Source organism: Urocitellus parryii, chromosome 6 (assembly GCF_045843805.1).
Source record: "Urocitellus parryii isolate mUroPar1 chromosome 6, mUroPar1.hap1, whole genome shotgun sequence".
Lineage (NCBI taxonomy): Eukaryota > Metazoa > Chordata > Mammalia > Rodentia > Sciuridae > Urocitellus > Urocitellus parryii.
The window spans coordinates 165,496,340-165,522,443 of NC_135536.1; the positions used below are offsets into that span (position 1 = coordinate 165,496,340).

Genomic DNA, 26,104 nt, shown 5'->3' on the forward strand with positions numbered 1-26,104 from the left:
CTCACAGCAAGAGAAACAATAAGAGAAGTAAATAGGGAGCCTACATCATGGGAACAAATATTTACCCCTTACACTTCAGATAGAGCCCTAATATCCAGAATATACAAAGAACTCAAAAAATTAGACAATAAGACAACAAATAACCCAATCAACAAATGGGCCAAGGACCTGAACAGACACTTCTCAGAGGAGGACATACAATCAATCAACAAGTACATGAAAAAATGCTCACCATCGCTAGCAGTCAGAGAAATGCAAATCAAAACCACCCTAAGATACCATCTCATTCCAGTAAGATTGGCAGCCATTATGAAGTCAAACAACAACAAGTGCTGGAGAGGATGTGGGGAAAAGGGTACTCTTGTACATTGCTGGTGGGACTGCAAATTGGTTCGACCAATTTGGAAAGCAGTATGGAGATTCCTGGGAAAGCTGGGAATGGAACCACCATTTGACCCAGCTATTGCCCTTCTCGGACTATTCCCTGAAGACCTTAAGAGAGCGTACTACAGGGATACTGCCACATCGATGTTCACAGCAGCACAATTCACAATAGCTAGACTGTGGAACCAACCCAGATGCCCTTCAATGGATGAATGGATTAAAAAAATGTGGCATTTATACACCATGGAGTATTACGCAGCACTAAAAAATGACAAAATCATGGAATTCGCAGGGAAATGGATGGCACTAGAACAGATTATGCTTAGTGAAGCTAGCCAATCCCTAAAAAACAAATACCAAATGTCTTCTTTGATATAATGAGAGCAACTAAGAATAGAGCTGGGAGGAAGAGCAGGAAGAAAATATTAACATTAAACAGAGACACGAGGTGGGAGGGAAAGGGAGAGAAAAGGGGAATTGCATGGAAATGGAAAGAGACCCTCATTGTTATAAAAAACTACATATAAGAGGTTGTGAGGGGAATTGGAAAAAAAAAAACAAGGAGAGAAACGAATTACAGTAGATGGGGTAGAAAGAGAAGATGGGGGGAGGGGGGATAGTAGGGGATAGGAAAGGTAGCAGAATACAACAGTCACTAATATGGCATTATGTAAAAATGTGGATGTGTAACCAATGTGATTCTGCAACTTGTATTTGGGGTAAAAATGGGAGTTCATAACTCACTTGAATCTAATGTTTGAAATATGATATGTCAAGAGCTTTGTAATGTTTTGAACAACCAATAAAAAAAATAAAAGAAAATAAAAAAAGAAAAGAAAATTCATCTTTTAAGAAATTTACTGCTGCCATTCATCCCTGTGACTCATGTCACTATGGAGGTGAATTATCACACCATGGATGGCACTAAAAATCTGAGTTAACTCATGGTAGTTTAGCATGCAACTTGGAGTAACCAACAGGTTGACTGTGGGTGGCTTCTGTGTCTTTGTCCCTTTCAGTTTCCTAACAGTTCTTGAGGTCTTAGCATGAATTACAGTTAATAAGTTCAAGAGCAGTCTTGCATAGCAAAAATCAAATTTTTCTACCAGAAGCTTTATAGGAATGGCAGATTTTAGTAGGTTTCTTGGGTATTTTATTTGACTCATTTAAAGTTGATACTGGTGGCCCAAGGGTTGCATCCAGCCTGCAGGTATCATTTTTAGGTTTTTTTTTTTTTTTTGTGTGTGTGTGTGTGTGTATGTGTGTTTGTGACCTACATAGTGTTTCAAGATGACACTGAATTAGAGGCCAACATTAAAAGAGCAGGAAATTCATGTATATGATTTTATGATTCTTTGTTAGAAAACCCAATTGTCCCATATACTCTGGAGACACCAATGGTAGGAGATGAGTCTCACTTGCCCTTGAATGTGGATGAGCATTTCTTATCTTTTTTGAGTTTAGACCTGGTCAACTTCCTTTAGTTAATTCCTGCCTGGCTCCTCTAGCCTTTGAATTCCAGTTTTTTTCCCCTAACATGTTACTGAAGATATTCAACTAACTTTGGGTTTTAATTTTTTTGCTCTAAGGATATGATCACCTTAAAAAGTTGAAAAGCATGCCCTTCTCTTAATAAAAATGACCCTTGCTTAGGACCCCAAGGAGTCATGAGTTCAGGTGGAATTACTGTTGCTTACTTCTGCTTTATGCATGTCTCATCTGTTGAACACATGAAAACCATTATCCTAGTTTCTGGTTCAAATTGAATAGATGGTTCTAGAAAGTGAGAGACAAGTAGGAGTCAGATTGCCAGCTCTATTAAGAGGATCAAAAGCAACTGAACATTACCTTTTTTCCAAAACATAGAGGTTTTAATGAATATCTTTATATCATTTGGGACTCTAATGGTCATTATTCCTGTCTTCTCAGTATCCTATCAAGAAATCACAGGCCGTTTTCCTTTGCAAATGGTATTCTCATGTTTGCTCCACTATTCTATCTTCATCCTGTAGTTAACTTTCAAGTTTGGAAATAAACACACTATTGGACTATACATTTATTTCTTAAATCACTGAGATTTAGTTCATGGATGGTCTGTTTCCCTTTAGGCCTGAAAAGAAGTGGAATTATTGTTATTTAATTTTTTTGGGGTAGATGGACAGAATATTTATTCATTCATTAATTTTTATTTATTTATTTAATTTTATGTGGTGCTGCTGAGGATCCAACTCAGGCCTCACATGTGCTAGGCAAAGAGCTCTGCCACTGAGCTACCAGCCCCAGGAGTGGAATTTATCTATATTGACATGTGAAAGAGGAAGAGATCTCCTTATAGTCCCTGAAGATGGTGTAAATACTGGTCCATGCTCTTAGCTACAAAGGGCCAAGGCTGAATCATGGGTACAGCTCTTAGGAGAGTTCTACCTGGGCTTTCATCTTTGCTCAGTAGATAATTGCTTAACCAGGGTTTTGGGGTGGTGATCCTTAGCTCCACTTAGGTAGCCTCAAAACTATTATGAATGAGTTATAGACTTTTACAGAAAGGCTGGGAGAATTTATTCTCACTATTGCTTGATGACAGGGAAGCCTATGTTTCCTTAAGAAGATGTGGTCTGCATCCTGCAGGCCATTAGTGGAGTTTGCAATTAGAGGCTGAAGGATAGTAAAGAGTGCTAAACAGTGTTCCCACAAAATAACAGTGTGCACAGGAGAGAAGAGTATTTAAAATGCATTCTCAAATCTCACCTTGGAGATGCTAATTAGGTCTCTGCTGGACATAAGGTTTGGCATTTTTGTGAGGACTTTGGCTCCTGGCTCAACAATCAGATGTTTCAAAACTAGTTCCAAAAGAAGCTGTTATATTTGTGCCCAAAGTCTCATGACTGCTCTTAAAAATCTGAAGCTAAGACCATCCAGAAGATGATGTGTGGAAAGAGAAATTAATGTGGAAGAATTCAGAGGCATTAAGCATAGTGGTTAAGAGCTTGGGTTCTCCAGTCAGACTGAATTTGGTTTAAATCCTTTCTCCACCATTTTAAAAATTAGGTGATTTAGTCAAGGTGTGCTTCCGTTAAGCATAAACGATCTCCTCTGTCCATCCTTTTGCTCTAAGGATCTGATCACCTTAAAAAGTTGAAAAGCATGCCCTTCTCTTAATGAAAATGACCCTTGCTCGTCCTCCCAAGGAGTCATAGTTGACTACCTGCAAAAATGGTCACAATTATTTTCTTCTCTCAATATACCCTACTTTACATTATGACTTTGCCACCTGTCAAGAGGTAGAGTTCTCATCCTTTGTATGTAGGCCAGATGTATGACTTGCTTTACCCAAGAAGGATGGTGTGCCAGTCTGAGCTGAGGCATCAAGAAAACTTGCCTGTTCTGCTTCGTCTCTTAGGACCTTTGCCATGTGAACAAGCTTGGACCACAGAGAGGAAACGGTTTAGCAGAGGCCTTCCTAAATTAGCCAGCTGACTGTCTGCCCATTACCTGTCATGCTGACAGTGACAGCAGACACATAATGAATCCAGCTAAGACCAGAGGGGTCATCCAGCTGAAGCCAGCTCAAACCACTGGCCCACAATATTGCAAGCAATATTGTAATGGTTGTTTGTCAATGTGTTTCAGCATGGTTTGTTACCCAGCAAAAGCTAACTGATACAAGTTAATATAGTTATAGTTCCTCTTTATATAATTGTTACAAGGATACCTGAGAGTAAGTGCTTATATAGACATCAATATGTATTAGCTAGTATTACCATTTAAAAAATGCTGACAGAAAAATGCATGTTAGATTAAACAGGTCAAAAGGAGATTTGGTACCAGCATGTCCCAATGGTAACAGATTTGCTGCATCTTCACATTGTCCTTCACTACTTTGTCATTTTTTGTGTGTGCAAGACAAGCATATTAGCAAGCAGACCTCAGTATATCTAGACAAGTAAATATTCATATATATTCTTCATCTTAGAAGTTGGCTTAGATGAAACAGTGGAAAATCTTAAGAAAATAATAGAAACTGAAAAAAAAAATACAGAATATCTATAGACAAGAAGGTCCAATTATTGGACAATAATGATTTACAAAACCCCTAGACAACCAAAAGAGATCAAATCCTTTTTTAAAAAATAAAAATAGACCATGTGATAAATGGTAAAGATATGATGTTAAGAATTATGCAAATAGGTTTCAATCAGCATTTAACTAGTTATATTGTTCTGGGCAAGAGACTTCCCTTCTCTGAATTTCATTTTATTCATGTCTAAAATTTGGAGAGTATTATTTTAGGTTTCAGAAATATTGTGAGGATTTAAGAATGTACATAAAATATGTGACACAAAAGTGGCATTAAATAAATATTAGCTTTATTAGTCATAATAGTTTTATAGTTCAGATTTCATAAATTATACTGCCAATACAAGCTGATAAAAAAGTAGGTACCTGGTATATTTAAAGTGGGAGACAAAATTCATTCATAAGCTTATAATCACACTTATGCTTTTGACTTCTGAAGTGTAAGAGGATATGAAAGACAGGTGAAATGCATTTACTTGCTCAGAAATACTTCTGAAAAACTTTCTAAAAAGGAGCAAGTAAGTTCTACTATTGTGGCACTTTGGCTCTGTTACTTACTCTAGAGAATTTTGAAGGCTAAAGCTTCCTCCCCAAAAGTGCATAGTAAAAGTGTTATGAAAGTCCACACAAATTCAGATAGCAGAATTTGGGGACATTTAAAATCTTGTATGTCCTGTTATAAAAAGGGGACTTGAATAAGCTGCAGGTTATTTTCTGCAAATGAGGGCAGCTTAGAACCATCTAGTCATTTGGGACCTACTGGCTGATGAATGAGATTAATATTTTCCTCCTAATCTGGGAGAAGAAAATGAATGGAATGAAGCCCAAGACATTTGAGGTGGAAGGAAAGACCCACTGTTACTTATAAATGGTCTCTCAGGAAAAAAGTTTCCCATCTTTGCAGTTTTATGATTAAATAGATAAGCCTGTGAAATGACCTGGGTCAGTCAGAACTCAGCTTGACTCAAAGTTAAGACAAGAGAATCAATAGTCGACTGTATGTATGATATAGATCAACTCAAAAAGTACTGAGGCACATCTTTCCTTAGTAACCATCAAGATAACTAGTACATCAACACTGTCCAAGTAAATAGGGAATTTCCTTAACATCCCATGTGCTGTCACTGCATTTGACCCAATGAGAGTGGACTTGTTCATTCAGTGATGCATCCAATATCCTACACAGAATAATGCAATAAAGTTAGGCACAGAGATGCACGCCTATATTCCTAGTGACTCAGGAAGTGAGGTAGGAGGATTCTAAGTTCACAGAAACTTGGTGAGGTCCTAAGCAACTTAGCAAGACCCTATCTCAAAATAAATAAAAAAATAAAAAATAAGAAGAACTAAGAATGTAGTTCAGTGATTAAGTGTCCCTGGGTTCAATCTCCAGTACCAAAAATAAATAAATAAATAAATAAATAAATAAAAAGGAAATAAAGAGTATGAGTTCTAGACTCAGATGATTTGGGTTCAATTACCAGCTCTCGTGCTCCTTAACTCTGAAACATTAGTTAAATTGCTCAACCTCACTAGTCCTTAATTTCCTAATGTGCAAACGAAGGCTCATTGAATGAGACAATGCACATAATGTACTAGTTTGACATCTGGAAAACATGGAAAAATTGTAGCTGTTGTAACTGTCATTATTATTATCAGTCACAGTATATTTCCTAGTCATGCCTCAAGGAAATATTAAATGAAGCCAAAAAAATTTACCAACCCAAATATGCCAAAGGTCATTGAGGTGCATTCTCAATGACAGAAATCCACCTTAAATGCAAGGGAAATCTGTTACATAATGCTGTGGCACTTGGGACTTCATTCCTAATTATTAAAATCTTTTCACTTGCATCCTCTCTTATTTCCTTTCTTCTCTCACTTTATTGCCTTTCCATCCTCTATTTATTGCAAATAAGCAACAAAATTGAAATCCTTACTTTAAACATCTTTGTCTCTAAGAGCTCCACACTTAAAAAAAAAAAAACATGCAGTATTTCCCAAATGGGCAAGGAGAGGAAATCCACTGAATGGAATTGCTCATGAATTTAGGAACTCAGGTATTTGAAGTGACCTCTGTGTCAGCAAATTTGCTGAACCATTGATTCGCTAATACAGGGAACATTAATAGGCCATGATTAGGCCTAACTTCAAATGAGAAAAAACTCTCAAAGAAGTGATGGGCTTTCAGGCCATACATTTTGCATCTTAATATCTAGAGTGATTCAGCAGTATACTGCTCAAGCCCAGGACTACAGGGTATGCCTTGGGGTGAAGCTTGGGATAAGGTATAAAGAATGGAATTGCAAGGTTAAAGTGACTCAGAAGTCATTTCAAAGTAAAAAATGAACCCCTATATCTCATCCTGCACAAAAATCCACCCAAAGTGTATAAAGGATTTATGTATTAGACCAGAAACCCTGTGTCTACTAGAAGAAAAAGTAGGTCCAACTCCCCATCATATTGGCTCAGGAATAGACTTCCTCAATAAGACTCCTAAAGAACAAGAAGTAAAATCAAGAATCAATAAATGGGATGGATTCAAACTAAAAAGTTTCTTCACAGCAAAGGAAACAATCAAGAATGTGAAGAGAGAGCCAAGAGAAATGGTAGAAAATCTTTAATGCGTTAATCTTCAGGATATACAAAGAACTCAAAACTTAACACCCCAAACCCCAAATAACCCAATCAATAATCATCAAAGGAACTGATTGAACAGGCGTATCACAGAAGAAATATGAATGGTCAAAAAGGCCAAATGTTCTTTCTGACAAGTGGATGCTGATCCATAATGTGAGGGGGCATGGAAAAAAATGGAGGAACTTTGATTGGGCAAAGGGGGAGGGAGGGGAGGTAAGGAGAAGGGGTATGGGGGCAGGAAAGATAGTGGAATGAGATGGATAGACATCATTACCCTAGGTACATGTATGACTGAACAATGCTACATCATGTATAACCAGAGAAATGAACAGTTGTGCTGCAATTGTGTACAATGAATCAAAATGCATTCTGCTGTCTTATATAGTTATTAAAATAAATACACAAATAATTTTTAAAAAATATGAAAAAATATTCAAAATCTCTAGCAATTAGAGAAAGGCAAATGAAAACCACACTGAGATTCCATCTCACTCCATCAGAATGGCAATTTTCAAGAATACAAGTAACAATAAATATTGGTGAGGATGTAGGGAAAATGGTTCACTCATATATTGCTGGTGGGACTGCAAATTGGTGCAACCACTCTGGAAGACAGTATGGAAATTCCTTAGAAAACTTGGAATGGAACCACCATTTGACCCAGCTATCCCACTCCTCGGTATATACCCAAATGACTTAAAATCGGCATACTACAGTGACACAGCCACACCAATGTTTATAGCAGCTCAATTCACAAAAGCTAAGCTACAGAACCAACCTAGGTGCCCTTCATCAGATAAATGGATGAAGAAAAAGTGGTATATATACACAATGGAATATTATTCAGCTATAAAGAATAATGAAATTATGGCATTTACCAGTAAATGGATGGAACTGGAGAATATCATGTTAACTGAAATAAGCCAGTCCCCCCAAACCAAAGATGGACACGTTTTCTCTGATATGTGAATGTTAACCCATAACAAGGGAGGGTAGAGAGGGGATGTATAGAAATTCATTTGAGGAAAAAAAAAGGGGAATGAGGGGAGAGGGGATGGGAATGAATCTGATATAACTTTTTTTATGCTCACACATGAATACATGATTAGTGTAACTCCACATCATGTTCAACCACAAGAATGGGATCGAAATTATAGTGGGTTGCACCACATGTATGTATAATATGTCAAAATACACCCTACTGTCATTTATATCCAAACAAAAAAAATAGATTAAAAAAATGAAGTTTCTTTTGCTCTTATTGCCCTTCACAGAAAAGGGCATACACTGTCCTCCCAGCAGTAGCCGTAGCAGCACGTGTTACACAGTTTAGAAAGGAAAATGATACTGCATTTTTTCTCCCTTCTTTGTGAGGGAAGAATGGAAAAAAGGATCTTGTTTGTGAGCTGGGATATTTTTCAACACCTGGAGAATTCCTGGGCCCACCTACAGACGTTCTCTTAAACTTGTAACCAACCCTTACAATTTCTCCCAATCATTGCCAAAAAGATTTCTTATGGGTTAAAAGGAAAAATAAATACGCTTCGGAAGTAGGCTCCTGAGCAGGGCTTACATAACCCTGGGTTGGGGAAATGAGAAGTGTTCCCTCTCCAGGTGTTGAGGTGGGAAGTACAGAGCTTGCCAGCTTCTTCCTCCACAATGGGTGCTGAACTATCAGACCCAGGGAATTAGGGTAACCTATAGCCACCGTGTGAGCTAGTCATTGACAGTCAGGCTGTCACCAAATGTTTTATATAACTGTTCTCCCAAGATTTTAAAAGTTATATTATTAGTGGAACAGTTTTGAAATGGGTGAAGCTTCATTATATTTTTAAAATAATTGTTAGAAATGCAGGCTACAAAGCAGTGACAACGGAACCCTAATGGACTCTGTATTACAATTCCATTGCAAATCGGTTAAAATGAAGATACTGCTGTCTGGTTAGCTAGGATGAGCTCCTAAGTAGTGCTTTTGTCTATGAATAACTGTTCCATACATAACACAAAATAGAAGCTATAGGTTTTCATCAAAGTGAAACACAAAAAGAAAGCCAATGAAATTGAACACACACATGCACACAAAAGACATTGTACCTTTGCATGTTTCTTCTTTAAAGAATTTAGCTCTTTCTGTTGTTTCTTTAAATGCTTCAAGTAAGCCTGTGGGGGGGAAAAGAGAATCCAAAATAAGTTGTGTGTGCATGTGTGTGTTTTGTAGTCAGAATGATTGTAATTGGAGAGAAACAAAAATATTTTGGTTTTACCAACATGCATAATACAAGAGTGTCTGCAAAATGGTCCAATTACCTTCATCTGCTTTAAATCTTCTATCCTCACTTGAGGGATAAGTTCAATGCCTAAAAAAAGTCATTAAAAGTTACTGTGCATATTAAAAATCAGAAATGATAACCGTTCATCTGAAATTTACAGATTTGAAAACTTATCTAATGACTTTGAAGCAGAATTATATGTAATGTTATGGATATAAACACCTTCAATTCCTATGATACAGCATTTAAATAGACCATTGAAATGCTTAGTATCTTAGGCTCCCTACAAGAAGAGCCTGGGAAGTCTCCTTCTCACAAACAAGATTTCTGTGCACATGACATATTGATGGTAGACTCTCAGGAGAAATCCAAAAGGGAGAGAGAAAGAGGGAGGATAGGGCACAGGAAGAAACAGGGTGTACTTCTAGCAGAAATGTACTCTCAGCCTGATCCTATGTATAAATGGCACTCTTGAGAGTCACTCTACCAGGATGAAAGGAAGGTGGGCTTTTGTGACTTCAGATGAGTCAGATGAGAGCCTCAGAGGTTTTATAAAACCTTTCAGGTAAGAGAACTCCCATGGCTTGGGAAAATTTCTGGAAAAGCACTGCAACTAAGGTCAACATTCTTAGCAGTTGGTAGATGGGCAAAGCAACGCCAAAAAGGGATCTGATCAGGCACAATGTCATCTATTACAGTTACTTTAATCATCTGCATTTCAAGGCATATAATATCAGTCAACTGACCCTCAACTCTATTTCCAAACTTAATCATCATCAAAGAACAAATGCTTTTTTTTTCAGTATCATTCTTTTAACAAATTTCATCTTTGTACGTTAGTAACTATAGAGTGGAGCAACATACAGGACATAATGAAAATTATAGGATGCTGCCATCAGAACCTACATTAATGCAGTAAGTCAGCCAACTATCTGAGTAAAGCTAGCCCAGGTGTTGTTATGGCAACCACCATTGCAGAAGAATCTGAATCCTTAGTGGTTTCTGTTCACAGATTTTCATTTGGGGCCAACAAAATGAATGTGTCCTCTGCACTGTAATTGATTTCCATTAGAATCCCAAAGTCCAGGGTAGGTAGGATACATTCAAGAAACATCCAGCATCAAGTCCCAGGCCAGTATTTCTCCAGCTTGGCTCATTTTAAGATCTGCACATCCAGTATGAGGGTGGGAAGGCTGTAGAGGCAGAGTCTTAGAGGAGAGAAATTAGGGTTGGCATCTATAACATTTTAGGAGAGGAGTGTGAAGGGTTTGTGGGGTCCCTCTCTGATGTCTTGTGTCTGAGATCATAAGCCACCTTCCTGCTTTTTGGCAGAGAGTAAGTGAAAAGGTGGTGTAGGGCAGGGAACTGAATCCTGGCACAGCTAATAGCTCTTTACCCTTGAGTCTCAGTTCTCTAGCCTATAAAAGGAATATGCAGGATTTGGGAGGCATATAAGATTCTTCAGAGATCTACCAACTACTCTATAATCTTGACCCAGATGAGTAGATTTTCTTTTTTCTAAATATTGAGAAGCAGGAACCTGCAAAAACTTACACCTCCCTCAATAACATTTATTGGAGAAAGACAAATAACTTGTAAAATTTTTGGTTCCTATAAATGATCTAATTAGAACAAAGAAACACACATTTTACAGATAAGGAAACTATATATACTCAGTTCTATCTATTTGCCTGGAGCAGTGTGATCAGTAAAACTTTTGTAATTTTTTCTTTTTTTTTTTTTTTTTTAGTTGTAGATGGACACAATACCTTTACTTTACTTATTTTTATGTGGTACTGAGGATCAGTGTCTCACACGTGCGAGTCAAGTGCTCCACCACTGAACTACAACCCCAGCCATGGGTAGAAATTTTGGATGACAATGGAAGTGTCCTATGTGCGAGGTGTCCAATAGAGAGCCACCACCTACATGTGTGGCTCCTGAGCACCTAAAATATTGCAAGTGTGAATAACAAACTCAAGGTTTAATTCTCAAGCTTAAATGAAATTAAATACATTAAAAAGCCACAAGTGGCTACAGGTCTCTGTCTTGGATGGTGGGCAATTACAGGATTCTCTGGTAGGAAAGTAGGTCAAGTAGCACATTTCAGGCTCCAAAGATTCTGGCTAATTGAATTTCCACTATATAAAGTTTCATTCTTATCAACATAGTTCCTCTAAAATCACCTGTTTTCTCTCAATCCCTAATTTGAAAATTAACTAGGAACTGAGTAATTTCTTTTTACTTCTTTGTCTTTAAAATGGAAAAGGTTATGAAGCAGCATGGGTGCAGTCACTGTAAATCCAGGAGAAGCACTCTGAGACCCTCCCAGCGAGTGCCTCACCTTTGGAGAATCCACTAGGCTGTATATTATACCCTTGACACATGGGATTTCGCTCAGGGCCTTGTTTCACCAGTGCCTCTCTTTTGTTTTTTCCTTCTGTTTCTCTTCCTTAGTTCCTACTGACAACACCAGTGGTCCACCAGAGCCGGCATTCCATGTCTTATGCCATATCAAGCTTTTTTAAAAGCCAGGTTCCCACCCTCATCATCCAAGTATCCCTGGCTCCACAGTAATTTTTAGTTATAAGTTCCTGAGTCCTGTCCATGATTCCTTCTCAAAACGAATTCTTCTGTTTTTGTATTTTTTTTTATTACTGCCTTTAGTTATACATAACATTGGGGTTCATTCTGACATCATCATATAAGCATGCAGTGTAATTTGCTCCACCTCAGTCCCCAGTATTTTCTCTTCTCCCCCCACTCTTCTTTGCTTCCCTTTCCTCTATTCTCTATATCTTCCTTCTATTTATTGTTTTTTTTTTAATTTCACTTTTATGTATATATACATAAACCACTGGGAACTATTTCTTCTTATAAACCTCTCTTTTTTCTTTCTATTTTCTCTTCATTCTGCGTAACTATTCTTATCACCCCTCCACTTGATCCGTCCCTCCTTCCTCCTCTTAATCTACCACAGTTGTATCAGCAACAGCTTGAACTTACAGATGTTCAGAATCAGAATTATTTTCCTCCTCTCAATGACTCTCAAAAACAGTTCCTCCTCTTAACAACTCCACTTTGCTTACCATCCAGCTCTGGGACCTCACTTTGAAGTCTCTGAGTTTTCACTGACCCTTTCCCTCTCCAAGGCTCATATTCAAGCTATTCTTCCTTCCTGTTTTTCCTTATCTTTCTTTTTACCCTTTTTCCTTCCTATTCTTCCTTCCCTTTCTTTTTCTCCTTCTGACTGCTCCTAGCTCTATCCAGGACCTCCTTTTCTACTGTCATTCTTTCATGAGCCACCTCCTTTCTAAGAAGAAATGTTGATCAACCCTTCTTAGACATGGTCCCAGAAACACACTGATGATGAGGTGGGTCTCACCTGTAAACCTTTTTCTCTGGTTGATAACACCCTATAAATATAACACGGTATATGCTGTGATAGAGGCATGATTCTCAATGAATCTTAGCATCTTGCCCTTTCAATTAATTCTTCTGCCAAGACAATACTATCTCCTTAAAATTCTTCATTCATTGCTGTGCCCCATCTCCTTATTGGGGTGATCCAAGAAACCTTTCCAGACCAGGAAGAAAGCTTGCCATGACCTATTAGCATTGCCCGTGCCCTCTTTCCCTGCACTGAATTGCTTTCCATCTTGTTCCTGCCCAGGCTGCCATCTCTGGGGCTTCTCCATCCTTCTGAAACTTTCCATTTGAATCAGATCTATGTTTTAAGGTCCAGCTCGACTAGGCCCTTACCCTCCTCCCCACTTTCAGGTGTCCTGAGTAAGCTGCCCAGATGAACAATAGGAAGACCCTTCTTGTCAGAGCATCCGTGGGGAAGAATAGAGCAGAGTGACACTGCTTGGCTCCTTCAAATGCAGACTTCTTGGGAACCAAGGTAAAGCAGCTCTAAACACAAGCATGTTCCCTCTGGAACAAGGATCACAGCTGTCTTAAGTTGGTCACACTCTTTCTCAGGCTACCTAACACCCTATAATTTCTAATGTCTTTATGTATTGGTGGATGTGAGACAAGAACTTTAACACAGCTCCCTCATTTTCCACTGTCCATCTCTGTCTGAGTGGCTAATGTTCATAATGACCAGGGCCAGTATGCAATGCCCAAAGCCTGTGTCATTACATTGCTCCATGTTCTTTTCAAGAAAGAACAGACAAACAGCTGCAGGACCAGGGCAAACTGAGATACTTTGTGCCTTCTCATTTTCTAATTTGTTTCACAAAGCTCAGTGCACAGTTTCCCACTAAATTGCTACATTGCTTTGGATTGGAAAAGTCTGTCACTTCTTAATTTTAACTGCAGCACTGTGTGTACATAAGTGTAAGAAAAACTTGATTTCCTTATATTGAGGACACTGAAATCATGCATAAATGAATAAACAAAACTGACAGTAAAAATCCATAAGGTGAAAGAAAAATTCTTATTGCTGTAAGAAGAGTGACTGTCGTAAATGATTCAAGGTCAAGGAGGATATTTAAAATGTTTAATTATCAGTGTAGGATGAGCACCATTCAAGCAGAATAGAAGTCTAGCCAATTAGAATCAAAGCCAACTTTAAATAACCAGCCCATTTGGCTGGATACTAGCACATGGGACATAATATTGGGTGATGATACCTCTCAAGAGCTTTCCTTTCATCCGTGGGTAACCAGGTGGAAATGGCTTTCAAATGTCCATCTGATAATGCCACAAATAAGTAAATAATCATGAGTGCTAAATATCTATGCATGGTGATTGGGAGACATATCAATGAAGGAATTTTAGAAATGTCCAAATAGTTACAATATTGGTTCATGAGCCCATTGCCTATCAAGAGAAGCACAGTATCCATAGGACAGTGGGAATGAGTCAGCTACTAACAGGACTATGTCAGAGGCTTTTTTTTTTTTTTTAATCCACAAAGGGCACTGAACTAAAACATTTTCTCAAACTATGGATGTTGCATCCCATGTAACTAAGGTACAGAGGCTCTAGTAGCTGAAGCACAAATGTTGACTCCATATATATATATATTTTTTTTTCTTTTCTTTTGAACTCAGGGGTTCAACCACTGAGCCACATCCCCAGTCTTATTTTGTATTTCATTTAGAGACAGGGTCTCAATGAATTGCTTAGTGCCTTGCTTTTGCTAAGGCTGGTTTTGAACTCTTGATCCTTCTGTCTCAGCCTCCAGAGGCACTGGGATTTACAGGTGTGCACCACTGTGCCCAGTTTTCACCCCCTATTAAACAGGGAAATTAAGTGCTTTGTCTAATCCATAAGAAAATGTGCTCCTTTGCAGTTTTAAGATCAAGTGAAAACTGGCAAAATTAGTGATTCTAAATCCCCTTATGAAAGACAATTTTAATAGCGGCTCCAATTGCCAGAAGAGGTAAGGAGCCCCACAACTCTACTGCACCTTTCTTGGCTTCCACGCCGGGGCCCAGGGCGGCTGTAGTGGTGGGTCTGAGCTCGGAGCTACTCTGAGGGGTCACGTTGGCTTTGGCTGGGTTGGCCTTTCCTTTCTTGTCATTCTTGGAAGTGTCGCTGGGCACATCGGCTATGTCACTCTGGAACAAAAACATTCAGACTGACCCAAATGAAAGTCACCCAAGATTGAATATCTTACACATTGTTTTAATGGATTCCATCTAGTCTCAGCCTCTCCTGTTCCCCTGCCCTGGGGTTTTACTCTCTGAAAGGATCTTTGCCTGGGAGGAGTAGAGAGGATATGGATTCCTTAGGCATAAGGCAAAGGATGGAGACAAGGAAAGATAATGGTACACCTTTCCAGCTCCTGGAGAGAGGGCTGCTTCTACTCTAAAAGGAGGAGTTTGGCAAAGAAAACATTTAAAAATAAAAGAATCCACAAAGCATGAACTGGAATGGGAGGCATTGATACAAGGGTTAAAAATGAAGAAGCAATCACAAATGCTGTCTTCATTCATTCACTGAACTGGGTTAGTTGGTTCTTCAAAAGCATTTTATATTGTAAATTGCTCTAATATCATCACAGATGGTTTCCATTTCATTTCTAATGGGGCAGGGGTCCTCACATGTGCTAAGCTACTATCATTGAAATGGCTTTTTCTGATGGTAGCCACATTTTACTCAATAGCCTATACTGTTGTAGACCCTTGAAACTATTAGGAAATCAATAAGCTCAGTTTTTAAATCACCTTCAATAATTTATTACTTTGTCTTGCATTTGTAATCAGGGTTTGGTGACCAAACTCCCCCACCTTGACTATATCTAATCAACCATGTCTACTTACAGTTTCAATGCCCATAGCTCTCATTTGGTCTGCTCTCTTTTCTGTAATTGAGAGAAATTTCTTTGGATCTGATAAAGCATCCACAATATCTGAAAAAGAAGACGCAAGAGCTGTCAATTCTCTGACTTAATGAAAACATCAAAAAAATACAGCTAATAAATTCTCCATAATCCTGGACACCTGTGAAGCTTCCCATTAGGCGTCTTCTCCTAGGATGAAATACATGGGTATAAAAAGCACAGCTAGTTGCAAACAACAACAACAACAACAACAAGAAATAAAGAAAGGCAAGAGTCAAAGACCAAATGATTTCCTCTGCCCTCTTTGTTGTTCCCCAAATAATGAAGATGGAGGGCAGGGCAAACCAAATGAGCTGCCATGGGCTCTTTTCATTTACTTTGTGTGCCTTTGAGCAAGTTGATTTATGCCCCCAGCATCAGTTTCCCCAGGTGAAGATTGGGGTAGATACCACCTGCCCTGCAGAGTTAATGTGAGATCAATGAGATGATGAATGTAGAACTATGGGAGGTGCCACTAACACTATCTTATTTTAAGATTCAGAAGGCTAATGTTTAGTTAAAGCTAATTTTATTTCCACGGTAGCTAAACTGAAATATTTCTCCAGTGTTTTCCCAGCTAGGACTTGCACTTAAAAAACAGTAAAATTTCGGGGCTAGGGTTGTGGCTCAGTTGCAGAGCGCTTGCCTCACACATGTGGGGCACTGGGTTCAATCCTCAGCACCACATAAAAATAAATAAACAAAGTAAAGGTATTGTGTCCATGTGTAATTAAACAATATTTAAAAAAAACAGTAAAATTTCATCTTTTATATAACATTGTTTGACGAGTTCCAAGTACTTTCAGAGTTTCATATAATTTTGCATAATTTACCAACATATAGAAGGAATAATTGCTCTTCCTAAAACATTCTGTAATTTACAAATTTTAAAAATGGCTTTGGTTTACATATTTTTCCCTAACAGAATCACTTTCCTAATTACATTTTTAAGATGAATTTTCTCAGCACATGGGATATATAATTCTGTTTAAATGTTTTCCTTTCCTTTTTTAAATACAAAATTAAATAAGCCCATGGTAAATGTTAAAGTGTATAAAGTAAAAAATTCCTGCCAATCCTATACCTCAAAGGTAAATATTGTTATTCATTGCCTGTATGCTTCTAGTTTTTTTAAGACTCCAAATGGTTTCATAGTTTTCTGTACTAGTTTTTAAAATTTCACATATCTTAAAAATACTTCCATGTTGGCAATTTTGATCTTTTATGTTAGTTGTAAAAGCTGCTTAATATTCCTTTTCCTGGATAGCGGTAATCTGTTTAACCAGTTTCCTATTGGTAAACAATTGGGATCCTTTCAGTTATTTGCTATTAAAATACTGCTGTGGTGAATGTCCATGAACACTTCACAGCAATAGCTTTGTATGTGTTCAAAGGATAATTCCTAGAAGCTAGAACGGTAGCTAAGGAAGTGTATTGGCATTGTGGTTGTTTTTGCCAAATTGCCCTCCACAGATGCTGAATCAAATTATTATTATTATTTTTTTATTTTATTTTTTTTCTCTTTTCTTATTGTTGGTCGTTCAAAACATTACATATTTCTTGATATATCATATTTCACAGTTTGTTTCAAAAGGGTTATGAACTCCCATTTTTACCCCATATACAGATTACTGAATCACATCAGTTACATTTCCATTGATTTACATATTGCCATTCTAGTGTCTGATGTATTCTGCTCTCTATCCTACCCTCTACTATCCCCCCTCCCCTCCCCTCCCCTCCCCTCTTCTCTCTCTACCCCCTCTACTGTAAAACATTTCTTCCACTTGTATTATTCTTCCCTTACCCCTCACTTCCTCTTGTATGTAATTTTGTATAACCCTGAGGATCACCTTCCATTTCCATGCAATTTCCCTTCTCTCTCCCTTTCCCTCCCACCTCTCATCCCTATTTAATGTTAATCTTCTTCTCATGCTCTTCATCCCTACTCTGTCCTTAGTTACTCCCCTTATATCAAAGAAGTCATTTGGCATTTGTTTTTTAAGGATTGGCTAGCTTCACTTAGCATAATCTGCTCTAATGCCATCCATTTCCCTCCAAATTCTATGATTTTGTCATTTCTTAATGCAGAGTAATACTCCATTGTGTATAAATGCCACATTTTTTTTTATCCATTCATCTATTGAAGGGCATCTAGGTTGGTTCCACAATCTTGCTATCTTGAATTGTGCTGCTATGAACATCAATGTAGCAGTGTCCCTGTAGCATGCTCTTATTAGGTCTTTAGGGAATAGACCAAGAAGGGGAATAGCTGGGTCAAATGGTGGTTCCATTCCCAGCTTTCCAAGAAATCTCCATACTGCTTTCCAAATTGGTCGAACCAATTTGCAGTCCCACCAGCAATGTACAAGAGTACCCTTTTCCCCACATCCTCACCAGCACTTGTTGTTGTTTGACTTCATAATGGCTGCCAATCTTACTGGAGTGAGATGGTATCTTAGGGTGGTTTTGATTTGCATTTCTCTGACTGCTAGCGATGGTGAGCATTTTTTCATGTACTTGTTGTTTGATTGTATGTCCTCCTCTGAGAAGTGTCTGTTCAGGTCCTTGGCCCATTTGTTGATTGGGTTATTTGTTATCTTATTGTCTAATTTTTTGAGTTCTTTGTATACTCTGGATATTAGGGCTCTATCTGAAGTGTGAGGAGTAAAGATTTGTTCCTAGGATGTAGGCTCCCTGTTTACCTCTCTTATTGTTTCTTTTGCTGAGAAAAAACTTTTTAGTTTGAGTAAGTCCCATTTGTTAATTCTAGTTGTTAACTCTTGCGCTATGGGTGTCCTATTGAGGAATTTGGAGCCCGACCCCACAATATGTAGATCATAGCCAAGTTTTTCTTCTATCAGACGCTGTGTCTCTGATTTGATATCAAGCTCCTTGATCCATTTTGAGTTAATTTTTGTGCATGGCGAGAGAAAGGGATTCAGTTTCATTTTGATGCAAATGGATTTCCAGTTTTCCCAGCACCATTTGTTGAAGATGCTATCCTTCCTCCATTGCATGCTTTTAGCCCCTTTATCAAATATAAGATAGTTGTAACTTTGTGGATTAGTCTCTGTATCCTCTATTCTGTACCATTGGTCCACCCGCCTGTTTTGGTACCAGTACCATGCTATTTTTGTTACTATTGCTCTGTAATATAGTTTGAAGTCTGGTATTGCTTTACCGTCTGATTCACACTTCCTGCTTAGCATTGTTTTTGCTATTCTGGGTCTTTTATTTTTCCATATGAATTTCATGATTGTTTTATCTATTTCTACAAGAAATGCCATTGGGATTTTGATTGGCATTGCATTGAACTTGTAAAGAACTTTTGGTAATATCGCCATTTTGATGATGTTAGTTCTGCCTATCCATGAACAGGGTATATTTTTTCATCTTCTAAGATCTTCTTCTATATCTCTCTTTAGGGAGCTGTAGTTTTCATTGTATAAGTCTTTCACCTCTTTTGTTAGGTTGATTCCCAAGTATTTTATTTTTTTTGAAGATATTGTGAATGGAGTAGTTGTCCTCATTTCCATTTCAGAGGATTTGTCGCTGATATACAGGAATGCCTTTGATTTATACGTGTTGATTTTATATCCTGCCACTTTGCTGAATTCATTTATTAGCTCTAATAGTTTCTTTGTAGACCCTTTTGGGTCTGCTAAGTATAGAATCATATCATCTGCAAATAGTGATAATTTAAGTTCTTCTTTTCCTATTTTTATGCCTTTAATTTCTTTCGTCTGTCTAATTGCTCTCGCGAGTGTTTTGAGGACTATGTTGAACAGAAGTGGTGAGAGAGGGCATCCCTGTCTTGTTCCAGATTTTAGAGGGAATGCCTTCAATTTTTCTCCATTCAGAATGATGCTGGCCTGTGGCTTACCATAGATTGCTTTTACAATGTTGAGGTATGATCCTGTTATCCCTAATTTTTCTAGAGTTTTGAACATAAAGGGATGTTGTACTTTGTTGAATGCTTTTTCTGCATCTATGGAGATGATCATATGGTTCTTATTTTTAAGTCTATTGATGTGGTGAATAACATTTATTGATTTCCGTATATTGAACCAGCCTTGCATCCCAGGGATGAATCCTACTTGATCATGGTGTACAATTTTTTTGATATGTTTTTGAATCCGATTCGCCAGAATTTTATTGAGGATTTTTGCATCTAGGTTCATTAGAGATATTGGTCTGTAGTTTTCTTTCTTTGAAGTGTCTTTGTCTGGTTTTGGAATCAGGGTGATGTTGGCCTCGTAGAATGAATTTGGAAGTTCTCCCTCTTTTTCTATTTCCTGAAATAGCTTGAAAAGTATTGGTATTAGTTCCTCTTTAAAGGTTTTGTAAAACTCTGCTGTATACCCATCCGGTCCTGGGCTTTTCTTAGATGGTCATCTTTTGATGGTTTCTTCTATTTCCTCAATTGTTATTGGTCTGTTTAGGTTGTCTATATCCACCTGACTCAATCTGGGCAGATCATATGACTTAAGAAATTTATCAATGCCTTCACTATCTTCTATTTTATTGGAGTATAAGGATTCAAAATAATTTCTGATTATCTTCTGTATTTCTGAAGTGTCTGTTGTGATATTGCCTTTTTCATCCCGTATGCTAGTAATTTGAGTTCTCTCTCTTCTTCTCTTCGTTAGCATGGCTAAGGGTCTGTCGATTTTATTTATTTTTTCAAAGAACCAACTTTTAGTTTTATCAATTTTTTCAATTGTTTCTTTTGTTTCGATTTCATTAATTTCAGCTCTGATTTTAATTATTTCTTGCCTTCTACTTCTTTTGCTGTTGTTTTGCTCTTCTTTTTCTAGGATTTTGAAATGAAGTATGAGATCGTTTATTTGTTGGTTTTTTCTTTTTTTAAGGAATGAACTCCAAGCAATGAATTTTCCTCTTAGAGCTGCTTTCAATGTGTCCCATAGATTCCGATATGTTGTGTCTGTGTTTTCATTTAACTCCAAGAAGTTTTTAATTTCCTCCTTGATGTCTTCTAAAACCCATTGATCATTCAGTAACCTATTGTTCATTCTCCAAGTGATGCATGATTTTTCCTTCCTTCTTTTATCGTTGATTTTCAGTTTCATTCCATTATGATCAGATAAGATGCATGGTATTATCTCTACTCCTTTATATTGTCTAAGAGTTGCCCTGTGACATAATATATGATCTATTTTTGAGAAGGATCCATGTGCTGCTGAGAAAAAAGTGTAACTGCTTGATGTTGGGTGGTAAATTCTATATATGTCAATTAAGTCTAGGTTGTTAATTGTGTTATTGAGTTCTATAGTTTCCTTGTTTAACTTTTGTTTGGAAGATCTGTCCAGAGGTGATCAAATTATTTTTTACTAGTAGTATATGATGAAGTCTAATTTTGGTTATCACAAGTGGCCCCTGAGAACATTTTGCCCCTTTTTTATGGATGTGGACAAATTAATTCTTAAACCTTGCTCAGGGAAAGAATCACAATTATTTTTGAGAGTTAATATTTAGGAATTTACCTATTTTAACTCTATAGGCAGGTGGTGTGTAGTTGGAGGAGCAGGTCACTGGAGGGAAAGTCTTTTGGGGTTATATTTTGATCCTGTTGAGTAGATCTCTTTCTTTCCTTCCCGATTGCTATGTCCTGAGCTATTTTCCTCCTCCACACCCTTCCGCCATGATGTTCTGCCTCATCTGGGATCCAGAACAATGGAGTCAACTGACTATGAACTGAAACCTCTGAAACCAAGACCCAAATAAACTTTTCCTGCTTTGAAATTGTTCTTGTCAGGTCTTTTGGTCATGGTGATGAAAAAGCTGACCATAACAAATAATAATATCCTATCTAACAAATTTGGCAGTGATTTCTTACGATGACATAATACATAGTCCACCTTAATATTTTCCCCACTTAGAGTAGATTTGTTTGAATCAAGATACAAAGTCCACTCTATGTCACTGACATACTATGTCTCTGAAGTTAATCTCTTCTATTTGATTTTTATATTGCATGGATCCAAGACATATCAGGTGCCCTATAAAAATGTCCCTTATTCTGCACTTATCTCCATTTTTTTTCCAGCTCTAAGGCTTGACATTCTCCTTTTGCAAGAATACTTGACAGAAGGTGCTGTGAATTCATATGCATCACATGGAGGGACATAAAGCCTGGTTGTTCCTCTTGGGATGGTAAATTTATCCAGCAGGCTCATCTTGATCTCTGCATCTCTATAAAATATGGCTCTTTCCCTTCACAACCAACTGCTGTCCCTCATGGTAATACTTTGCACCCACCAATACTGTTCACGGTACTGTCATCTCTCTTCAGTTGCATTTCATAATGAGGACATATGAAGCTATGAGAGCTGCTCTGATGCTGACTCAGCTCCTTGCTGCACTGGATCCCTATGCTCTGTGGTCACCAGTCATCTACCATGAAATGATGTGTTAGGAGCAGCACAAGAGTTTCCTCAAGTCATCCGCATGCCATGGGATGGGCCTTATGAATCACATATAGCACACGGGGATGCATTTTGACCAAGCTGGACTTTTCAACTGTGTCTGACTCCCAAATGCCTCTTTGTCTTTTCAACCACACTGTCAAAGGGCAAAGTGAGGTTTAACTTGTGTCCACTTAACTATCTCATCTTTCTCTGGATGAGAAGGTCTCCTCCAGTCTAGGCTTTTCCCTACTCTGACACATCAGAGACACTTTGCTTTGTGTTCAATCCCAATAGCACATTTCAGTAGGTGAGCCACAGGGATGGCTTGTTAGGAAATATGTACTTGCTTGTCTTTAATGTACAATTTGAAGGCCTAAAGAGAGTTAATGACATTTTTGAGGGATAACTGGAAGTACTACCATTAGGAATAACAGATAATGCTTTAGTCAATTAAAACCAGTTAAAGCAAGGCACTGAAGAATCAAACAATCCATAATCCTTCCATCTTCAGAAACTACTGTAGTTTTTGCATATTTTGCTATGACTTTTGCACCTGAGTTCATGTTTTACATAGTTTCCTTAAAGTCATATAATCGGCTATTTATTTATTTATTTTTAATAAAAACTTGTTTAAATTAACTTTCATGGAACAAAAAAAGGTGATTACAAAAGGACTAAAGGTCAACGATAAGGCTAAAGTTACCAGGTTACTGAAAATGGTTGTTTTATTCATGGGAAATTTCAAATAACAAATTAAGATACTTTTAGAATATCTAATTTTGTCATGCAGTGGCAGGTACTTATTCTGCAGTTAGAATTATAGATCTATGCAGAAGGGAAACAACTGAATAATCAGGAAAGTTCCAATCAAATTTTTCATAAAAGTGTTCATCACTAGGGAAACCAGGCATTAGCCTCTTTTCTATAATTTCCGCATTTTAACTCACTTTGTCCTCTGACCAGAGGCATGAACATCTGAGATATTGAGACAGATAGATAGAAGGATAGATAGCTATGTAGATAACTGATAGATGACAGAGTGCCACACACTAAAAAAGGAAATTAATTTTTAATAGTCACATTTAAAATAATGTGTAACTAGGAAATCAGAAGTATTACCTCAAATGTTAAATACCTACATACTTGGATAAATCTATTTGCAAATATTATTTATTTATTTTTCCTTGCCTTAGCACAGAAAAATGATTTGAAGAAATGCCTAAATAAATCTGGCATATTCTTAGTCAACATTTTGCATATGCAAGCAAACATAGTCTTTTTCTTTGGTGCCAATATGACATTTTACTGGGCTCTGTTCAGTTGGTTGGGGGTGAGGCCAGTGTGCGTGCGTATATCCCATTTAGGTAAGGGCCCCTCAGGGCATTGGCAGGAACTGATTTTAAATGCTGATCAGCATTTGTTAGCAGGTGAATATGTCTAGCCTAGCCACACTGTACACCTAGACAGGGTACAGAGCTGCACACATAAACTCCTCACTCTGCAGAGAACCCATAAGGTAAGCTCAAATATTCTGGACCCTCTGAGGCCGCAGCAGGGGCTCTGGAACCTGTCTATTTAAAAAGAAACCAATTTGCTTCATCTCATGTGCTTTTTCCTTCTAGGTTTAACTGAAGTTTTGCTTTTCTGTATTTTTTTAAAAAGTACCATCTATTTCTCTCTTTTGGTGAAGACTCCATATATACTGTGCTTCCTTTTCCCTCCCTCTCTCCCACTCTTCCTTCCTCACCTCCATATAGAATTGAAAGCATCAATTTAGGTGTCCCTAAGCATTAAGGAGAAGATAGCAATCCACTAATATAGACTTTGAGATACTCTGTTTTGGGAAGAAGTAAGGTTTTTTAAATGTGTTTACTTAACCATTGTTTTTCAAGGGATTTGGGTGTCTTGGTACTGAGCACCAAGACTCCCCCTTGTCACTCCTCTGTGTCTGTTTTTGGCTCAGGTTCCCTCAGAATCTCCACTCTATTATTTCTGTAATCAAGAGACAGTGGCAGAAGAGAAACACATTTCCTATTGGCTGTGAAGTGATGCTAATAAAGATCAACAAATCTCACAACAAATCTCATAACCTTCTTACCTTCTACCAAATGATTAGCCATTTGCCACAATAATAGATCTTTCATTTTGCATTTCCTACAATAATAGATTTTTAAATAGGTGCTCAGGGCAATAGTATCCGTTGGTCAAATATGACTGGGAAATACTTATGCTCTCTCTTCTTGTAATATTCATAAGACATCTCAGGACACTGTATTAAGGAGCCTATATCAATTGCTTAATATACAAATATCCAGTGAACTTTTTTTTTGTTGTTTGGTTTTTTGAGTGTTGGGGATTGAAGCCAGGGACTTGCACCTGCTAGCCAAATGCACTACTACTGAGCTACATTTCCAGCCTCTCCAATGTATATCAGCAGAATCTATCCTGCTTCCTTCCCCTCCAGATCTATTCTTGGAATTATTTTTCTTTTTTCTTTCTTTTTTTTTGTGGTAATGTGGATTGAGCTCAGGGGCACTCTACCATTGAGCTACAGTCCCATCCCTCTTTATTTTATCTTTTGAGAAAGGACGTCACTAAGTTGCCCAGGCTGGCCTTGAACTTGCTATCCTCCTTTCTCAGCCTTCCAAGTTGTTGGGATTACAGGTATGTCTTCCCATGCCCAGCTCTTTTTGGAGTTCTATTTTTAGTACCTCAGAAAAGGCCATAAAAAATATATATTACATGTGTGAGGTCCTGGGTTTAAGCTCTTGCTCCAAAGAAATAAAAGATAATACTATGAGCCTGCAAATTGAGTTTTCAGTACATACTGAATAGAAAGAATCTGAAATTATGACATTTTGGCATTCACTAAGGAGAAGACAAAGTCCAGCAACTTTAACTTGCATCAAGAAGTCCTGAGATCCCTGCATCAGGAATGGCACTTTAATTGAGGATGCTCCTTCTCTGGAAATATCTGGTGTAAGAAACAGCCATCTATCTTTGGAAAGGGTTGGAAAACAACCGCATGAGGTTGTGGGCAGAGTGAAGGAGAAACATGCCGCCTACCTCCCGATGTATCTTTAAGCATAGGGGAGGCGGAAAGGGGGAAGCAGGCAAATAAACAAATGGTCACTTCATCCTGCTTTATGTAAAATAGTCAACCTGCAGAAAAGGAGACAAAATCTATAGCTACAGAAGTAATGATGAGCACTGCTCCAGGAACGTAATCTGGAGAGGCCCAGGAAACAGCTCTGAGTGTCATTTAAATATAAAGCTGAGGCTCCATATATTCTGGAACCGTTTAGTAATAACAAAAGGGCAGAAAATGATAAAACCCATTCAAATCAACAGTGAGTGGGAAAACAGAAATTCTGACACTCCTTTAATTGTCACTGGCCCTGCAACTGTTTCCTGTCCCCAACAGCAATGGCTAATGGTGACAAAGCTGCATGATGAGTAAATTCTCTTGCCAGCAGCGTTTGCACCCATAGACAAAGCAACAGAGACCCCCCCCCCCCCGCTCTTTGACAAAGGCAAAATGGCCCTTAGCACCCAACCTAGAATTTCTATTTGTATGTGAATGTGGGAGTAAAAGATAGGACTCATTTTTTTTTCATATTCAGTAGCAAAATAATATTGAAAGAATTAAGACAAAGCTTTTTCACTCATTCCGAGTCATCTGTTTCCTAAATATTACCATTTTCTTTATTATGCCAAAATTTAGTTGCTGACTAAGAGAATCATTATAGTTCGAATCCGGACTGCTGAGAAACAGAATTCTCCATGAAAGTTCCGACATTCAAGGTAGCCATGTGCTATATTCTCTGAATGTGGTCTGTCCCCATCAAAACTCACTGAAATTTAATTGTCAATGTAATGATACTGAGAAGTGGTGGGGGCCTGTAAAAGGTGTTTAGATCATGGAGGCTCCATGCTCATGAAGGGATTAATGTAGTTTCTGTAAGAGT

The 26,104-nt window shown here is 37.9% G+C and overlaps 1 protein-coding gene across 7 annotated transcripts in view; it reads right to left on the minus strand.

The window, feature by feature from the left end:
* The window catches only part of Plcb4 (phospholipase C beta 4), a 399,208-nt gene that overhangs the window by 27,744 nt on the left and 345,360 nt on the right, over window positions 1-26,104 (minus strand). For all 7 annotated transcript variants that reach the window (XM_026385783.2, XM_077799625.1, XM_026385781.2 and 4 more), the window contains 4 exons: window positions 15,647-15,735; window positions 14,791-14,941; window positions 9,406-9,455; window positions 9,193-9,258 (listed from right to left, as the gene is read on the minus strand). In XM_026385783.2, coding sequence (XP_026241568.1) covers window positions 9,193-9,258; window positions 9,406-9,455; window positions 14,791-14,941; window positions 15,647-15,735 — 356 coding nt within the window. The remainder of the gene's footprint in view (window positions 1-9,192; window positions 9,259-9,405; window positions 9,456-14,790; window positions 14,942-15,646; window positions 15,736-26,104) is intronic.